Genomic DNA, 18,987 nt, shown 5'->3' on the forward strand with positions numbered 1-18,987 from the left:
GTCATGAAAGTTAAAAAACGACACGTTATAATATTTTTATTTATTTATTAAGCTTTCCAACAGACTAACACTACGATCACAATAATTTAATTATTATAACTTATAGCTATAATATAAGCCCAAATTACGAAAACTCAACATGTATATAGTTTAAATTAAAAATGATTTCAAGCGCAGCAAATTAACATAAGATTTTAAGACACTACATATTTATACACAAATTTCCTTATTAACAAGTTTCACACACGGCACAATAGACATCGTAAATAAACAAACGTTTACACCGACCGCATGCACTACGACTTAAACATCTGCAATCAACGCGCGTCCGGCTCACGTATTCGATAAGCGTCTTTATACGTTGTCCTCTTTTTATCCATTTATCGATAAATTGCATTCGTCGTTACACAACATCGATAACCGAACGATAATTTTATTGAGTTTAAACATCCTATCCGCCGCAAATAGCACGTCGTATCGTCTTATCGATGTTTTAAAGTTTGCTATATGTACACAATTTGTACGATAACGGCGTGTAGTTGTGTTATATTATATATACATCACTACGCGATGATGTTACTTTTTTTGCTTTACGTGGACCGTGATAGAGGAAAGAAACGTCAATGATACGGACAAGTTATCATATAGGTTTCCAGGTCTTACGTCACGCGGTCTAGATGTCATTGTTAATTACCATGACACTTACGGTTATATTAGTTTGACATCTTACTGCCTTAATGCGAGGGTCTTTAAAGCTCATTAAAGTTTATTTTACATAGCTTTTGCTCGCGGATACGTGCACGTGATAATGTTTTTCTGGGGAAAAAGTCCCGCTATATATTACCTCGGAATAAAAAGTAAGGATGAAAGTCCTTCGCGGGCCCTCAAAATATCTCCATACGAAAATTTTACCGGAATTCGTTCCGTTGCTTTTGAGTATATCGCGTTCAGACAGATAGGACTAGTTTGTTTTATAATATGCAACAACTAAACTTTATTTTAATGTTTAAGCTGGTCACGAAGTCGAATATATATGTATATAACACTATACATATGCCATTTTTATTAATAAATCTTCCGACATTTATTTCTCAGCCACGTATCAGCAATAATTTCCTTGGAAATATTGACGGATTAATTCGCCAGACAATTCTTCGAAATATTAATACAAAAAACATTATAAGTTCGGATTGCACACCTAAGTAAAAAATATCGCCAAGAGCGGTCCTGATTTGCACGTAGAGTTCCATATCATAAATTATTAATGTCTAGTTAAACGTATTCACAAAACATATTTATTGGTGTTATAAAACATGATTTGTCTATAAAAGGACATGAGAATGATAGACAGTCAAGGAAACATGGATTATGTTAGTGATATTTGACGGCTTCCGTGGTGATGGTGGCTAAGATACGAACGTTCGCGTATAATAAATAATACGACGAGGGAGTGATGCGATAATTTTCCCTAACTGGTAATATGTGAGTGGAGTGGGGGCCAACAGAATGTGAACTGACTGACTGATTACCCCTCGGCAGTCGACACAAATATGCTGGCCTGTGGGAACCGGATACACACAGGCTTATGATTATTATTAAAAATTCGAATTCCCTTCTTAAATCAATATCCGGATATTTATTAGTACGCTCTTGATCTACCAAGAATTCATTACCTCCACCTGTCATCAAACCCGCACCAAACGGAACCCTAAAACATGCAGGAAACAAACACCAATAACCGACTCGTGACTTGAAAGTAACAGTTGACCTTCGATCTGAGATACACAGTGAAACACATTATTGTCTCCCGTTCGGCCGCGACCTTCCCGATCTTAATTTAATAAACATCATTAATGCTTTCAAGTACGAGTCTTTAAATGTGAAAATGTTAAAGGCTCGGTTCAACAGAAAGCGATGTAGCGCATGCTTTATAGCGCCGCATGATTATGTGTAGTATGGCATGCAGTGGTGAAGCCTCCATACAACCAGATTTCTACCGGCTTCCCTTTTAGGTTTGTATACTTGTCTGTGTTAGTTTTTGTTTTCTATTAAATTGACCGCGACATGTTAACTGAGGCATTTATTTTGCATCGAGTTACCTTTTGAAAAATTTTACCTTTCGCAACTGATGGCATGTATAGCTACATTTAGTCTTTTTGGAATTCTTGAAGTCAGTATTTAGAAGTTAGTTGCGAGTAATGGGAATAGGATGAGGAGAGGTGAAGAGGATGCCCGAAGTATGAATTTCAGGCCAGCTAGGTATGTTGACGTAGAGTGCGCACTGATATGTTGCAGTAAATTCTACAACACATCATGCCATTACTCTTAAAGGGGTAGATAGAGTAGCAACCAGGACACCCACTTTTCACCTTGTTTGTTCTATCCCATGATGTAAGCCTATCACCATATCGGGCACAAATTAGACTCCGGTCGGATACTGGGCAGAAAAACGCAATATTACTTCGTCCGACCCGGGACACAACGAAACTGCTTATAAACGTGACGTTAGTATGGAGTATAGCTCCTTGATGCGAGCTAAAAGCACTTTCTGTTTGACCAAGCCCTAAGAGAATGCAAGTCTTGACTCAATATGACTTATTAAACTGATTGATATGTGTAAATTGCTTTATGGGTGTTAATTGGTTAGTCATGTCCACGTTCAAGTTTTGTTGACATTATGAGCTCAAACATTAATTTTAAATAATTCAGATATATTTACAAAATTAATTCGACATTCGAAATGGAAATTTTAAATAATAAGGTTTATCGAAGGAGAAATTTTTCGCTTAACGTTTTTGACCAAAACAAAATACAACCTATATTTCGGCCTATTGAAATGTAAATTAAAGTATCCAACACGATTTTTGAATGCTATACACAATCTGGATTGTGGAATTTTCCACTTTGTTGTGAAACAATCGTCCGGAAACTGACAGAATAGTAAACAAATCATTTAAGTAACAAATGTCAAAACAGCAGTTCGTAACCCTAAAGAGCGAGTTATTGTCATGCTGTGACGTCAATTGGCACATTGAGCGCTGTTGAGTTTGAAATTAAATTACCTACTTAAGTGCGTTGGTAGACATTCACTCACTTCTTGTTGCACTTCAATGCGTACAAAAAGAACAAAAGTAAAAACCCATACATACATTAACAACCTTTTTTCTTTCTTTTTAATGCGAAGGTCACAAAATTCCCACCGGAACGTACTGGCCGTTGCACACCGACATTTCGTGAAATATTTAATTAAAAAAAAAACAACTTGATACAAAGATACTTAGCCTACTTTTGGGCGTTGCCGTGTCCCCTTGAGTGAGACATGACAGCTACCACAAAATATCATGTTGGGCACAGCATGCAGTTCAAACCGCGAGTGCTCTTGACATTTGCGAGAACATTTTGCAAGCGACACCGGTGATATATGTGACGTCATAAGCTGCCAATGATTTGAAATAACGCGGAATCCGTTTGTTTTATATAAATGTAATAGATAATGAGCGGCACCATCAAAATATTAACAAATCCGCTATGAGAAGCAGACTTTTCGAGTATAACAAAATAATTACCACAGAAGGGAAGATCTCCATAAAGGTTGTAACGCGACTGAGGCTTATTTATGGGGGGCTTGTTTTATAAAAAAGGTTTCACAAATTGAAATTGTGACCATCAGATAAGATATAAATATCTACTGCCAACTGTAACGTAAATATCATGTATATTTGACATGTATCAAGAAAGCAGGAATCATAAAAAGTGATAAACATCACGTTGTTCATTCCAAAAATTCTTTCCCTGACGTTATAACAGGGTTATCTTCTCTAGAAAATTTAGGATTTATATTACATTGTGCAAAGTTTTAAACTATGCTATATGCAGTAAATGAACTTTTAGGGTTCGTTAAAAATCATAACCAAACATAATATATTGCATTAAATCCTTAATTTACAATTAACGAATATTGCCTCGAACGCAATAACAACCCTACACAAAACACGATCCCCAAATTGAATGGCTGGATCAACCGTTAGCCCGTACCGTAGGTTCTCGATTATAATCCTCAATACGTCTACAGTTTGCATATTAATCGGTCGGAACAATGGTTATTCTATACGCCGCATCAACTCTCGACCTTGTTGGTACGATCACGACTTCGCACACCTGCATTCTCTTTTACTATGAGTTCTCGATAGTATTCGATATAGGAATAATAATTTTTGTGTTGAAATTACCGCGTCATGTGTGTGACGTGCTCATTTTTTAAGTCACGATTTTTTTTTGTTTGGGTATGGGAATTCTAATCATATCTAAAGTCATGGTCATAAATACTTGACTTATTCTTCATTGTGCCTAGTGTAAGGGCATGATACTCAGAAGAACATTATTATTTAGTCTACGATCTTGCCGTATTGAGAGAAATATAATATTTATTGATAAAAATAAGGGATATTAATATTCCAAATTGAACACTGGAACTGGATGTTTCCTATCAAGATGAAGCAATATATGAGACTGTTTATAAATAAGTGCCTACGCTTCGATTCAGAAGATAGTGACACTTGACAGTTCGTAACGCAGCAAGTCATTTAAAATACTTAGTCTGGCCATAAATACTGTTACACTTAATTATAAAAAAATATTACATTTGAATTTCGAATCTGTCATTTTTATACGATTGTTCATTGTGTTTTCTCATTTTGGCGCCAATACATTGTAAAATATTTTGCGATATTAAAATGGTGTGGGGTGATAAAGAGAACCGAATCGCTGTGATAGCATTACACAAAGTAGGTATGGAGCCAAATGCAATTTTTAAAACTCTCCATACACTTGGTATTAGTAAAATGTTTGTGTACCGGGCTATTAATAGGTACAATGAGACCTCCTCTGTTTGTGACAGAAAAGATCTGGCCGTCCACGTAGTGTTCGTACGAAAAAGGTGGTCAAAGCAGTAAGGGAAAGAATTCGAAGAAATCCTGTCCGAAAGCAAAAGATTTTATCTCGGGAAATGAAGATAGCACCTAGAACCATGTCGCGTATTTTAAAAGATGACTTAGGACTTGCAGCCTATAAGAGACGCACTGGCCATTTCTTAACTGATAATTTAAAGAAGAATAGGGTGGTAAAATCGAAACAACTACTGAAGCGGTACGCAAAGGGAGGTCACAGAAAAATTTTGTTTACGGATGAGAAAATTTTTACAATTGAGCAACATTTTAACAAACAAAATGACCGTATTTATGCTCAAAGCTCTAAGGAAGCTTCCCAATTAGTCGACAGAGTGCAACGTGGACATTATCCGACTTCAGTGATGGTTTGGTGGGGTGTTAGCTATGAAGGAGTGACTGAGCCATATTTTTGTGAAAAAGGTATCAAAACATCGGCACAAGTGTATCAAGATACCATTCTTGAGAAGGTAGTTAAGCCCCTTAACATCACCATGTTCAATAACCAAGTATGGTCCTTCCAGCAAGACTCGGCGCCGGGTCATAAAGCTCGGTCCACGCAGTCTTGGTTGGAATCGAACGTTTCGGACTTCATCAGAGCTGAAGACTGGCCGTCGTCTAGTCCCGATCTTAATCCGCTGGATTATGATTTGTGGTCAGTTTTAGAGAGTACAGCTTGCTCTAAACGCCATGATAATTTGAGTCCCTAAAACAATCTATACGATTGGCAGTGAAGAATTTTCCCATGGAAAGAGTGCGTGCTTCTATTGATAACTGGCCTCATCGTTTAAAGGACTGTATTGCAGCCAATGGAGACCACTTCGAATAAGCTTTTTATATTTTTAATTGTTTTATATTTATGTATTAAACTGACACACTGTAAAAGTAATAAATGTTATTTGCAGTTAACAATTTTCTTTTTTCTTTATTACAATATTTATGGCAAGACGGTATATTTAAATGTTCATTTTCAAAGCATCACATTAAAATGAATATTATCATACACTTACTCTTGTATTAGTAAAATCTTTTCAATATTATTCAGTTAAGATAAGGAAATTAGTTTATTAAGGTTATAGCTTAAAAAAAATTAAGGTTATAGGTTATAGCTTGAGCCTTTAAAATTTCGTCGTATTAAATTTTAAAGGCCGAAATATCCATGCATATTAATTATTTTTACGTTTTTCTTTCAACTGCGAGAACTAATCACTAACTAGACGTGAATTTAAATTCTTTACTTGTCAATACTTGTTTAGTTACCCAGATTAAAGGTGAAACAAAATGTATGAAAAATGGACCTTAAGCTATAACCTTAAACGAACGCTATTCAAATAAAGCCTTACATAATCACAAACTATATACGACTATAGATAAATTTATCACGTTTGGAAACAAACTCATTAAAAACAGATAAGTCCATTATCCAAACCAAATACAAACCTGACCACCGGATGATTTAAAGAATCTCCTCCGTTTTTTGAGGTCGGTTAAAAATAATCAAGCAAAAACTATTACGGACCACACAAATAGTTATTTCTTTTTACAATCAAATAAAGTTAATACTAAATATGAGTTATAAGATGCTTATTTGTTAAGAAATTATGATGAATTTAAGTTCGAAGTGGCATGGTTTACAACAACTCAAACAAATGACAGGATTATAAATTATAAAACTGTTTTTCTAGTTGATTATGTCCTCAATTCTGTATTTATTCCAATAATTCCTATAATTGGATCCACTGAATGTCTCAAATCAAAAAGTGACTCAAAAGCATAAAACCACCAACCCAATTTCAAGAACCAATCAAATAAAAAACTATAAACCCCGAACTTAAAATAGAGAACATTAACTCAACGAATTAGATTATCGTAAAAAAACAGAAAACTCTATTTTAAAGTAAATGAGTTGTCTGAAGTTAGGTCGAGTTTTTTAAATTTTATTTCGCTGATAACGAGCGAAACACAATGGTAGAGGTCCGGTTATGGCCCACATGATCCCCTTTTATGAGAAATTCACGGTCGAGGAAGGATGCCATGCGAATTCCAGACCCCTGTTTAGGGTTAGGTCAATGGCAATAAAATAATACAGGTATCGTATTTTCCTTATTATACTTGTATATTGCGTGTTTTTATAAATCATTTTAACGATTTACTTACATCGGCAGTGATAAGGGTTATCTTCCGGTATTATTCCTTTAAAAACAATAACATATACTTATATCAATGTCATACTTTAGCTTGTTTATTACTGCATTGCCGCCTCGCAAAAAGTATTCCAAACAAAAAAAAAAGGAAAAAATGCTTTCCTTGCAATGATCTTCATATAATATGTACACATTTTTGATATAAACAACTAACGATAATTAATACAAGCATGTTCCACTCTAACTGATAGATCTTATCGGACGGTCTCAAGGTTGCGGTGACACTGAACCACGGGTCAAAATGATTGCAACCATGCACATGTGCTCTAACTATTGAGAAATTAATTAAAACATATTGCCAAACATCGATACGTTAAATATGCCATGTTATTGATTGAACGGTGCAGATATATGTATTCTAGTATTCATAAAGTGATATGACAGACATAACATTGTTATTTGTATCATAATAATATTCATACTATATCAATGTGCTATCTGTGCATATTATTCAAATGAGAATTTACGTCAGTTTTCATAGATTGAATTTTACTTTGAACGCCACACATGCATTAAGACGATACGACGCAATGCAAAAAAGGGTATGTAACCTGTGTTTAAGGTATATTCGGCGTAAGGATCTAATATAAATTATTTAAAGGACGCTGACAAAGGACATGAAAAATATATTTTTATGAATCCAATGAAAAACCTTACTAAACAGTAAACGTGCCAAATGTCTACAAGACTCGGATAATCGTTAAAAATAACACGAGACGCTCACGTAAATTCCCTTTCTTTACCGCTGAATCGTAAAAAACGCAAACGTAACCACTTATAGCAAGCGGCGATAGCCTAGTAGGGTGTGGAACGGACTGCCAAGACGAATGTCCGCAGGTTCAAATCCCAAGGGCACACACCTCTGACTTTTCTAAAATCATGTGTGTATTCTTTGTGAATTTATCGTTCGCTTTAACGGTGAAGGAAAACATCGTGAGGAAACCTGCACATCTGAGAAGTTCTCTATAGGAATTTCGAAGGTGTGTGAAGTCTACCAACCCGCACTAGGCCAGCGTGGTGGACTAAGGCCTAATCCCTCTCAGTAGTAGAGGAGGCCCGTGCTCAGCAGTGGGCAAGTATGTAATACAGGGCTGATATTATTATTATTATTATTAACCACTTATAACACTCGTAATAGTTTTGGCAACAAACGTCCGCGAAAAAACGCTCCATACTCCGAGGTCGTCGTCCCCATTAACAAAGATTAATTTAGCAACAATACAAGCAAAAAAAAAAAATGACGGCAGCAAATTACCAACTAAATATTAATACATGAGCCGACCCGCCCCTGACGAATCTCGTTTCAAATAATGACCAGTCGTGACCGTGCAGCGATAACTAATTAAACGAGTAAAGCATCATGAACTACGTGCTACAAAAAACTGGGCTCCGAGGGATCGAGGTTCGTAACCTCAATATTGAACACGTGAAGCGACGGTATTATAATACAAACATTATTGGATCATAGAGGTCGAATGCAGAATGTCAAGCGATTGTTTAGTCAGACTTGCTCTGGTACCTGCAAATGCACAAATATAAACTACCACATGAAACTCGGAATTAATTCGCGTTTCAGCATTAAATTGTTGAACCCCATGATTATAACGATTAGCAACCGATGTAGATTTGTGTCAGCCGTTGTATATTTTGAAGATCACTGCGCTTCTCACAACGTGAGAATTAATGTTTTTTTTTTTACATAACCTGTTACATATTGGAACTTTTTCCTTATAAAAATGTGGACGACCAGACGCCCGAGGCCATACATAATATGTATTCGAAGTGATTTGTTAGCAATAATTTATTGTTGGCAGGTATGAACAAACGAAATCGAAAGTTTTTCTTCGACTTAGTTGATCTTAATCTTAAGTTTCCGTTAGTTTTTACCGACTGTTATTTTGCTTTGGGCCTTAGAATCATGATACATTAATCATACATGCAAGAACTCAAATATTTAAAATTCAAATGAGTTTAACTTTATCATACTCTTAAACCTTATCTCCAACTTACCTGAATAAATTTTGTAGAGCGAGTCCAGAAATCCTTGCATCATTTTGACGGCTTTATCGCGGCACTTATCACAAAAAACTCACACACTACTCACTGAACAACATTGCTTCATTATTTTCTTATTAATAACGAGACATGTTCATTCCGTATTGATACATCATTGAAAATTAAGTTCTCGTTGCCAAATGACCAGTCATCGGCTACTACGTTGAAATTAGTTCCATATGTTGGACAAAGGTCGGCCTATCGAGCCCATCAGTACAAACTACACGAGATGGAATAACATCCAAACGACGAGGTGAACGAACCTCCAGAGGCAGCAGATAGACAGAACGGTGGCCAAATTGAAGTAACGGTAAACACAACCGAATCGTTATCGTCAATCACATTTGCGTAACAATCTGTTAGCAATTACTTGAGTGGTACACTTGAATGTGGCATATCATTGATCGCGAGGAATGCGCTGCACCAGTACACAGTTATGAACAATGCGAGTAAAAGAAATACGATACAACGAGGACACATGTTCAGTTATGCAAATGAAAGTGCTATTAGATACTCTGTATAAGCAACCTTGAATGCTGGATTCCGGAGAACAATCGTATAACAAACATCGGTTTGATTTCAACAAACCTATCTATTTGATCAGTGCTCTAAATATTTAAGTCTGACCATGATATCTTATCAGGTCACGTATCAACGTATCTTACACTGGTATCTCGATTTCATATTATGATCAAACTTTATACAAGCAATAAGCTCCTTTTAAAACATAATTACCATACAATTTACATAAACTAAACAACAATGAAGTACAAGGTCGCGCGGAGTGATTTAATAACCATGCTGTAACAACGTCCAAAACATCATGTTATACACAACATTACGTTATGGACTAATAATGACGAAACTGGAAATGTGTGTGGGACGTCTGACACGAAAATAAGTTACAAGCGTAGACATGTAATACTTGTAACGCCAAAACGTAAATATCGACAAAATTGCAACTGGAACATGCAACATTTTCCGATAAATTTCTAAGTCTTGTTAATTATGTTACAGAAAAAAAACCTGCTTTTTTGTGTATGCAATTTACATCTATAAGGAAAATAAAGAATATTTATACAAATAATACGACTGCTCATATTTATTTGTCATAACCATAACATACATCATGCAACTATCGCTTTGTTTATTACTGACAGCAATGCAAAAAAGATTTTGTTTTTATAAATCTTGGCACAGATCTCTCAGCTTAGCAAATAGATTTAACGAGCGTTCTTTAAATTCATTTATCACCAGTAATAAGCTAAAAAATGTGTCGAATACATTAGACAAGTAAAGCTAATGATGAAATTTAAAAAAAAAAGTTTAACCCCATGTTGCTAGCAGCACAATATAAACCAGGTCAAATTTCATTATTTGTAAAACGTAATTTTAAATATTTAACATAAGTATTGACAGACTTTACGTTTCCCCAGTCTTAACACAATAGTAACCAGAGGGACGAGAACTAAAAGATAATGCCGTTAAACGAGAAATTCTTGGCTACGGTACGATCCGAGAAAATAAGATTATAGCTCTGAAAAAACCAAAGAATCGAGCTCTGGTATCTAAAACAAAAGCTCCAAATGATTTACGACCAAAACAATGAGCCGTAATGCGGACGGAGACGGACCGACGTCACATCTGAACTTGTACGAGTTTAGAACTGGCCATATAAAAATAGATGTATCATTAACAATGTGCCTAAATGAATGCTATAATGAGCTGTCAATTATAATGTACAGTGAATTAGCCACACTAGAAAACGATTGCGAAATCAATGGAAATAATTATTGTCTTCAACACACAATAGAGGCTTCATTCAAACGCCCAATTTTTATGGTCATCCACTACGAGTCTATTATATGATTCAATTAAGAATCTAGTGATTTAATCTCCGTCATTTTTAAATGTCACACCAGTTAGCATTGTCGGCATAGCTGTATGTCTAGGCGTATTTCTGGAAGTAACTCATGTCCTTTTTGTTACAGAACTATGGTTTGATAAAATTAGATCTCGTTCATGGAACTTTTTTAATCTTTCCTGCATTGCTGTTGTAGGTCACAAAAGAACTGTGTGTCAAAATTGATGCGCAAAGAAATTTACAAAGCAGTTCGTTACAATTTGAATGAGACGTCTCCTCGCAAATAAACCAAGAATTTTGTGAGTGCCGCGAACGAACGACAATTTATTCTCTCCTGTGAATTGGAAGTGACATGTCTGCGCTTAATCAGCCAGACGACATGCAAAAATTTTTGTGACCGGTCATACCGTTGGCTAAAGAGAATATTCTTGAATTTTATCATTAAAAATTTAGCAATAAAACCTGTTTAATAATAACCAATCTTCGGATCACTTCGCACAAACACTGATAGCCGTCATCTAAAGTTAAGATGACTTTGACTAATTTGGAACAAACACTTCACATTCACTTTTGTATAAAACGGATAGTGCACACGCGACGTTTTAGCAGGTAGACCACAAGCCCACACATTGGAAGTTACTCAAGGTGCGGATTGTAGTGTAGCGTGTTATGGCCGATACCCAAGAGTCGTGCAGGGCGGCGCTCATTGCGGATCGCGCGCCCGCGCCGTCCGCGGTCTGCCGCACCGCCACTGCCACTGGCGTACCGGGATTATTTATAAATTCACACAGACAGAGGGTCGTAGAATTTTGCACGACGTCGTGGTATGCCACAGCTAATGACTGCATCAGGTCGCGCCGGAAACTGAGCTTCACGCTCAGCGCGTCCATCCCTTGAACTTAGCACGCGGGTATTCATCGGTTTTCTAAGAAAAACAACATTAAACTTCAAAGTGATACTATCGTACTTAAATACATCGGGCATAAATCATAATAACCGTTTGTATCAAAACATTTTAGGATAAACAATAGCTAAGTGTGATCTATTGGAAACAACGTGGAATGAGAATTATTTCGTAAACATATCATGGTGTCTTGCGTATCTCTCGGTAACGCTACAATTCATTTCAAACAAAGATCAGTACTTGGTTCCTGTTTGCGTAACCAGGTAAATATTTATTGTGAGAATTTTCCATCGGCCGCGGTCGCGCCGCCCACTCGGACAGGTGTTTTCTCTGTATTCGTTGAGCCGATGATGTCTTGACACCAAGTTCGACACGTGGGCGATGTTTGACTAACAGATTCTCGTTTGTCAATTGGTTAGCAGTTCCCATTAATTATAAAGCATTTTGATAATAACGTGACAAGCAGTTGACCGTGTAATTAAAGAATTGTGCGGTGCTAATCCGTTATAATGGTTTCATGCCAATGAGTATAATAGAAGATGCAGTGGAGATAAGATTTTTTTTATTGTCTCTACGCATCAATGTCTACAAAATTCTGTAGAAACGTTTGTCGAAACGCTAACTGTCAGTATAAATGAAATTTCTGGAACAAAAATGTGTAACAATGAATCACCTGCGTGGTGAACACAAAAGTCTGGGCGTTTGGCATCGCCCGCGAGCGTTGCTAGTTTCTTGACAAATGACAGCTAAAATTAAAGCAATGAGTTGGTACACTTTATTTTAATAACTACAGCAACATTAAGCCAAAATAACTCATTAAGAATGTTATACGTTTTACTGGTATCATCATTCATTCGAATGAGTTCAAAATATGTAAACATTTTGACAATAAAATTATTATTATAGGTTTGTTTTAAAAATACAGTTATAATTTATAAAACCGCAACGACGAATATTTTTTTGTGTTAACTATCTCCTACAAACTTCTAGCGACTAAACATGGAATAACCTTCAAAATGAGATCACTTGACTCAAAAAGTATTGACGCACCGTTTCAATATAAATGTTGAATTTTATGACACTTTAAAGAACTATATAGGTATATACAAACCTTGAACGCACCCACAGCGTTCAAGACAACGTCCAACAGACCTGCAAGTGGACCGGGACTTCTAGCATTTCAAAGAGAATCCTCTATAATACCGTTTGATACCAGTCATCCCGTTGTTATCTCGTGTTAAACTCCACCAGTATTTACGATCCGCGGTCGTTCGCAGCTGTCGATGCTGACGCCGTCTCCATTGTTAAATTTATCATCGTCGTAAAGTGTCTGAAAATCTGTTCAAAGCGATACCATGGTGCGTAATTAAAAATGGTGTATCGCGTTTCATAGACAAATCTTTAGATGTGAAAGCAGGGCATTTTGATTTAGTGTTAGTTTATTGAATGCATCATCTTTAAATAGACGTTTGTATTTAATACCAACATCTTTGCCTTCCATGTTAACAGTTTTTAATTAAACTGAATAGCGAGATTCCGCCGTGTGTCTTCCGTCCCATGGTGTGATATGGGGGGATGGGGAGAGGGGGTAAATATCGCCATATCGGGTGCGAATTCTAGAGACAGACTGATACCGAGTGGTAACACAATAACATTTTGACGGACCATAATACAATGCCACCGAGGCAGTCAATGATCTAATAGACGCATCGATAAAATATAAAAGAAATCCATCGAAAAGCGTTAATATTGAATTGTCGTCAAACCCACTTACTTGTTTGAATGACAATATTGTGAAATGCTCTCACAAAAATTTCTTATATAATGATCATAATCGATCGTCACGCGTGAATCCCCAAAGGGTTTGACGTATTAAACTAATAAACGCATTTATTCCCGACAGAAAACCTTACACAGGTGGTTAACTAAAACATGGCAACTAAACACGGAATTAAACTAAAACCATGTTTAATGTTTACCTAGCTGTGTATTTCTAATGTAACGTAAACAAACGTACACGTTGGAACATTATTTGTTAAGTCGGAGTCAATGTTATTTAATAACGCATGTTATAACAAGCCATGATTTAAAACGTTTATTATGTAATAAAACTGGTGAACGAGTCTATGGTTAATTTTTGAATTATCATCGCGTACCTATATCCTGATAGTATATGAGGCTGTTCATGAAAATGTCGATCACGAACAAATTTTATTTATATCATATTAGAACTGTATTATATACTGTCCTAATATGCTGGGCACGGACCTCTTCTACCATTGGGAGGGATTAGGCCTTAATCCACCACGCTAGCCTAGTTTGGTAGACTTCACAAGTCCTCAAATTTTCTATAGGGAACTTCTCAGATATGCAGATTTCCTTATGATGTTTTCCTTCGCCGTAAACCAAGGGATAATTCACAAAGAATACAATGAACAATAATTTTCGAAAAGTCAGGGTATTGTGCCCTTTTCGTTTGAACCTGCAGGCATTCATCTCGGCAGTCCGATCCACACCCACCTAGAATGTCACCGCTTCTTTTTAAATAGTGTGAAATTTTATTTGATCTCTACATATTTATTTTGTCATACCATGTTTATTTATTTACCATTTCAAGGCATTTTTTTCAATAGCGAAAGACATAGTTGTTTTATGTATTTCTCCATCAATGTAACATAACTTATTATAATTTTATTGACGCACAAGCAAACCCGAGTATAATTATTTAATTAACTAAACGCAAATACAATTTCTGACGTCCGCTGCATACATGTGTGTGCAATTATTTTATAAGAATTATGAATAAGAGTCACAATTATTCACTTCACAATAAAAACTAAAGGCACTGAAGGACGTAAAGCTCGCTTCATGTGGTTTATACTTCATATATTATTATTATCCGTCGATATTTTTTAACACACAGGTATGTAAATATTAAATGACTATAAATCAAGAAATCTTTAATAAATTACCATACTACATATTATTGAAACTGTTTTACAAAACACGAAATGGGCTAAACAAAAATCGAATAAAATATTAGTAATAACAGTTCACATGCGAGATTATCTAAAGAAGCCCGACCATTTCCCGGTTGGCGGAGTTTTATTTGTTTTTCGGCAAATCCGGTTCTTGTTACATCTTTCCACCTTTTGAATTTGTACGAGCATGTAATTTTCTTAACGTATTTTATGTTAGCCGTAAATATAAACACGAATAAACTGCCATTGTTGAAATTGTTTACATTTTATTACCGAATACACCGTGCACTTTAATTGTATTTGAAAAATGTTACGGTTCTTTTATACAGGCGTATTTTCTTTTTATTTGATTTCGAACTTTCTGAGAATTTTATTGTATGAGACAAATAGAGCGTTCGAGAGAAGATTTGTGTTAATTACTGAGGTTTTAGAGGTGTGAATTTTGTTTATAGCGTCTTACAAAGTGATACCGAATGAACGGAGACCACCTGGTCAGTTGAGAACCATTGCCAATGTTGTATGATGCATATTTACATGTGGGTAGCGAGTAGCGACCATCATAGTTATGTGGTAGATAAATTCATCGTCGAAATAAACTATTGTATATATGGTAGGTTGCCATAGCGATGAAATACAAATAAACAATTCGACAAATCAGTGCGGTAACGCTTATAAATCGTTAAGGATTAGAAGCGAAATACGTGCATGTATATTTATTAGTTTTGATTATTTAATTTACTATACAGCTGACAAACATGACAAAATAAATTTACAAACTGTTGGAGATTGTAACCTTCGTCGTGACTTATTATTTTTTATATGTTCTATTTTTAGAACTATTTGTGTTTTGTTTGCCATAGTTACTTCTCTTTAGTCCGAAATAAACACTCATGTCAATAACATCTTTTTACTAACTTTATTTAATTACTAAGAACATATACCATATTTACAACACAAACTTACTAAAAAACCCTAATAGAGTCGAAAGTTCCATTCAAAATATGTTTCCAATCATTCTCATAAAACTTCCATGCTACTTATATTGAAACATCAAACATACATTTCATGAACTCCTAAAAAAAACTAATAAATCGTAAATCAATAATAACTTTAATGGTGAAATTTGATTGGCAATAAAACTCAAGCATTAGTTAAGCGCAGGATATTTTAAGCTGAACGATAGCGTTACGTAAACCGGGAGCGAACGTGCGAACACGCCACGTCGACTTCCTCTATGAGCTCATGCGAAATTGCGCCAATCCCACAAATCCGACTGTGACAGGGCTGCGACTCGAGGTTCTGTGACGCTTTCTGATATCTATATTCCATACCTATATTTATTATAAATGCGCAAGTAATGCTGTCAGTCTGTTAGTTTCGCTTACACAGCCGAGCCACTTAATACCAATAAAATTTGGTATGGTGATGGTTTGAGACGCTGGGAAGGACATCGGTTGCTTTTGTCGCTGAAAAATATACACCAAGAGGTGTATTCCGGAAAACTTTTTCCCACGGGCGAAGCCACGAGCGAAAGCTAGTATTGCATAAACATACTTTGTGACACAAGTAGGGTAACCGCGCATGGCGAAAAATTTATACGTTTAACTGTGTTCGCAGTGCGTGCGTTTTCATACTGTCTCTTCGCAGATTTTACAAATAAAATCTACAGCAAATCAGCAATTCAGAATTTCAATAAAATAATTATGTATATTGAAAAATACGGCACCGTGACGGTATCATTATTCCACTTAAAACCAATCTTAACGGCTTTAAATCAACTTACACATAAAAATTTACATTTTCATACAATTCAACAAATTAGTATGATGACGTTAGCAACAACCCTGATGAAACATTTGGGTCACAACAATTGCGCCGGCGAGATGAGGATGCATTCGATTAAAACAATAGCGCCCTTACGATACCACGTTCTGGACGCAATTAGGATCATCAGCACAATGATGATGTACGAGTCGGGGCGAATACATTACGAGTTACGATCGAATCAATGATTCGAACAGATCAATGGTACGGGATATTTATTAGGCAATTTGTTGAGAGCACGTTTTTCTGTATGACACACTTTTAAAACTAATATTGATACGATTGTTTTCTTTTTTATCATTTGATGATTCTACTCAAACATCAACAAGACGCGATTGAGTCTTATGTCTTCGAATATAAAACTTAGTGTTGAGTATCATGAGACGACAAGTGCTCAATTATGCTTTGCGCTTCTATTGCTGCATGGCACAGTAAATGCTGTGTGTGTACCTTATGAAAAAAAATACCGGATTCTTAGTCTTTTACAAAATAAAATTCATTTTGCTTATTTCGAACAACTCAACATAATCCGATATGGTCTAGTGGCTAGGATACCTGGCTCTCACCCAGGAGGCTCGGGTTCGATTCCCGGTATCGGAATTACCTTTTTTTAATATATAGTAATGTTTATTTTTAATTTATATGCTATTGAAACTGATATTACTTAAATAGAGATTATTTTGTACCAAACACATTATTATAAAAATCGACAGATAAATCTCAGAGAAATCCAAGTACATAAAATCTGAACACATGAATTGAGAACCTCCTTTTTTGGAAGTCAGTTACAAAGATATTATTATCTTAAATAAAAAAAAACTAAGTTCACGGTCAGAATAAATCGTGAATCTATTATACCTATTTATATTTCCTGCTGTCAAGGTTTAGATTACATTTCGTGCTACTTTTTTTTATTACGTTTTCGATTAATCTATTGTAAAAATATTAAGTCCAAGGTTCGATAATGATTGTGATATCTTTTTTTTTTTGTTCAATAATAAATTAGTGTTAATACTATGGCTATAAATATCATGTCTATCTCAAGGGGAATTTCTTGATATTACAAAAAAATTATAACAATGATTTTCTTTTCTTGGGTGTAGTTAGTATGTCAATAGAAAAGCTTTCGTGTTTCCTTGGGAGAACCAGTAGTCCGTCGTTTTTTTAAACAACCAAATCGAAATGTTTGCCGAATTATTATAAGCTATAAATCCCAAAACCGTATAGGTAGTTTCATATACCTTCTTGCGCTTTAGATGATAAAGAATTTTTAAGATAAATAAAAGAATAACATAATGATTTCTTACGTTTATGCGAATGTTAGAGATTTAAATTAAACTATTTTAATTAATAGTTTAATTTAAAAGAATAATAGTTTACAACCATAAAAGATATAGGCTGTGCGTACTACCGATTTCGTAAGAGAGTACTGTTATTACAAATTAAAACTTGATAACACAAACAGATCTAAACGTTGCATTAGCGATTAACCATAATCACTGCAGTCAATCTACACAAACATAATTATTCCTAGTTCCTAATCCAAACACAATAACGCCAACATTTTGACGCGGGAGGGCATTCCTCCCTAAACGGCAGCCATGCTGCGGTCACAATGGCTGCGCGCGCGCACTTTATTAGCCATGAATGGCGACGACTGTAAACAATTCAAAATAGAAGCATACCCAACACGCCACCGGGACCAGGCCATCCTGCATCGATAGGGCTACCCAGATTGATATACGTATAGGATTCAGCAACATTACCTTGAAAGTAGAAATAGATTATCTAAACTTATAAAGCTTGCTTGTGTGTAGTAATGCTACAAGTTAAAGTGTTACTATAATAAAAGGTTTTCCCTCCACTTATTGAACCATGTTTGGTTTTCTCAGTATTTTGGAATCACCTCATTTATTTATCCTGGTTTGGGTAAAGTCTGCACCTGATTCTAGGTATAATGCAATGCAAAAACAATTATCAACAAGCTATTTTATAAACACAATATAAACACAAACAGCGTATAACGAAGACCTAAAAAGTTCTATTTAGAACAGTATGACCTCATAAGATGATAGGTCAGCTAATAATTATAACTAATATTTAGTATCATGTTTTAATCTTCATTGTACAATACGTCATTATTTTTTAGAAATGACGACAGCCCTACCCGCCTTAAACTTAGGACAGGAATCCGTCAGCGAGAGGAAATCAA

The 18,987-nt window shown here is 35.5% G+C and overlaps 1 protein-coding gene and 1 non-coding gene across 5 annotated transcripts in view; one reads left to right on the forward strand and one right to left on the reverse strand.

Annotated features, from left to right (window-relative positions):
* The window catches only part of LOC115449350 (rho GTPase-activating protein 21-B), a 412,582-nt gene that overhangs the window by 361,468 nt on the left and 32,127 nt on the right, over window positions 1-18,987 (reverse strand). Inside the window, exons 1-2 of one of the 4 annotated variants that reach the window (XM_037439478.1) lie at window positions 11,529-11,830; window positions 9,158-9,620 (exon numbers count right to left, since the gene is read on the reverse strand). The exons of 1 other annotated variant lie outside the window; for it this stretch is intronic. In XM_037439478.1, the coding sequence (XP_037295375.1) occupies window positions 9,158-9,200 (43 nt within the window). In that variant the 5' untranslated portion in view covers window positions 9,201-9,620; window positions 11,529-11,830. Of the gene's footprint in view, window positions 1-9,157; window positions 9,944-11,528; window positions 11,831-18,987 lie in introns of those variants that run through there. 2 more of the 4 variants (XM_037439481.1, XM_037439480.1) reach the window with 2 other exon arrangements.
* On the forward strand, window positions 17,304-17,375 carry Trnae-cuc. Its single transcript has one exon. It is a non-coding gene; the product is annotated as a tRNA-Glu (tRNA).

The sequence above is a fragment of the Manduca sexta genome, chromosome 17, assembly GCF_014839805.1.
Source record: "Manduca sexta isolate Smith_Timp_Sample1 chromosome 17, JHU_Msex_v1.0, whole genome shotgun sequence".
NCBI lineage: Eukaryota > Metazoa > Arthropoda > Insecta > Lepidoptera > Sphingidae > Manduca > Manduca sexta.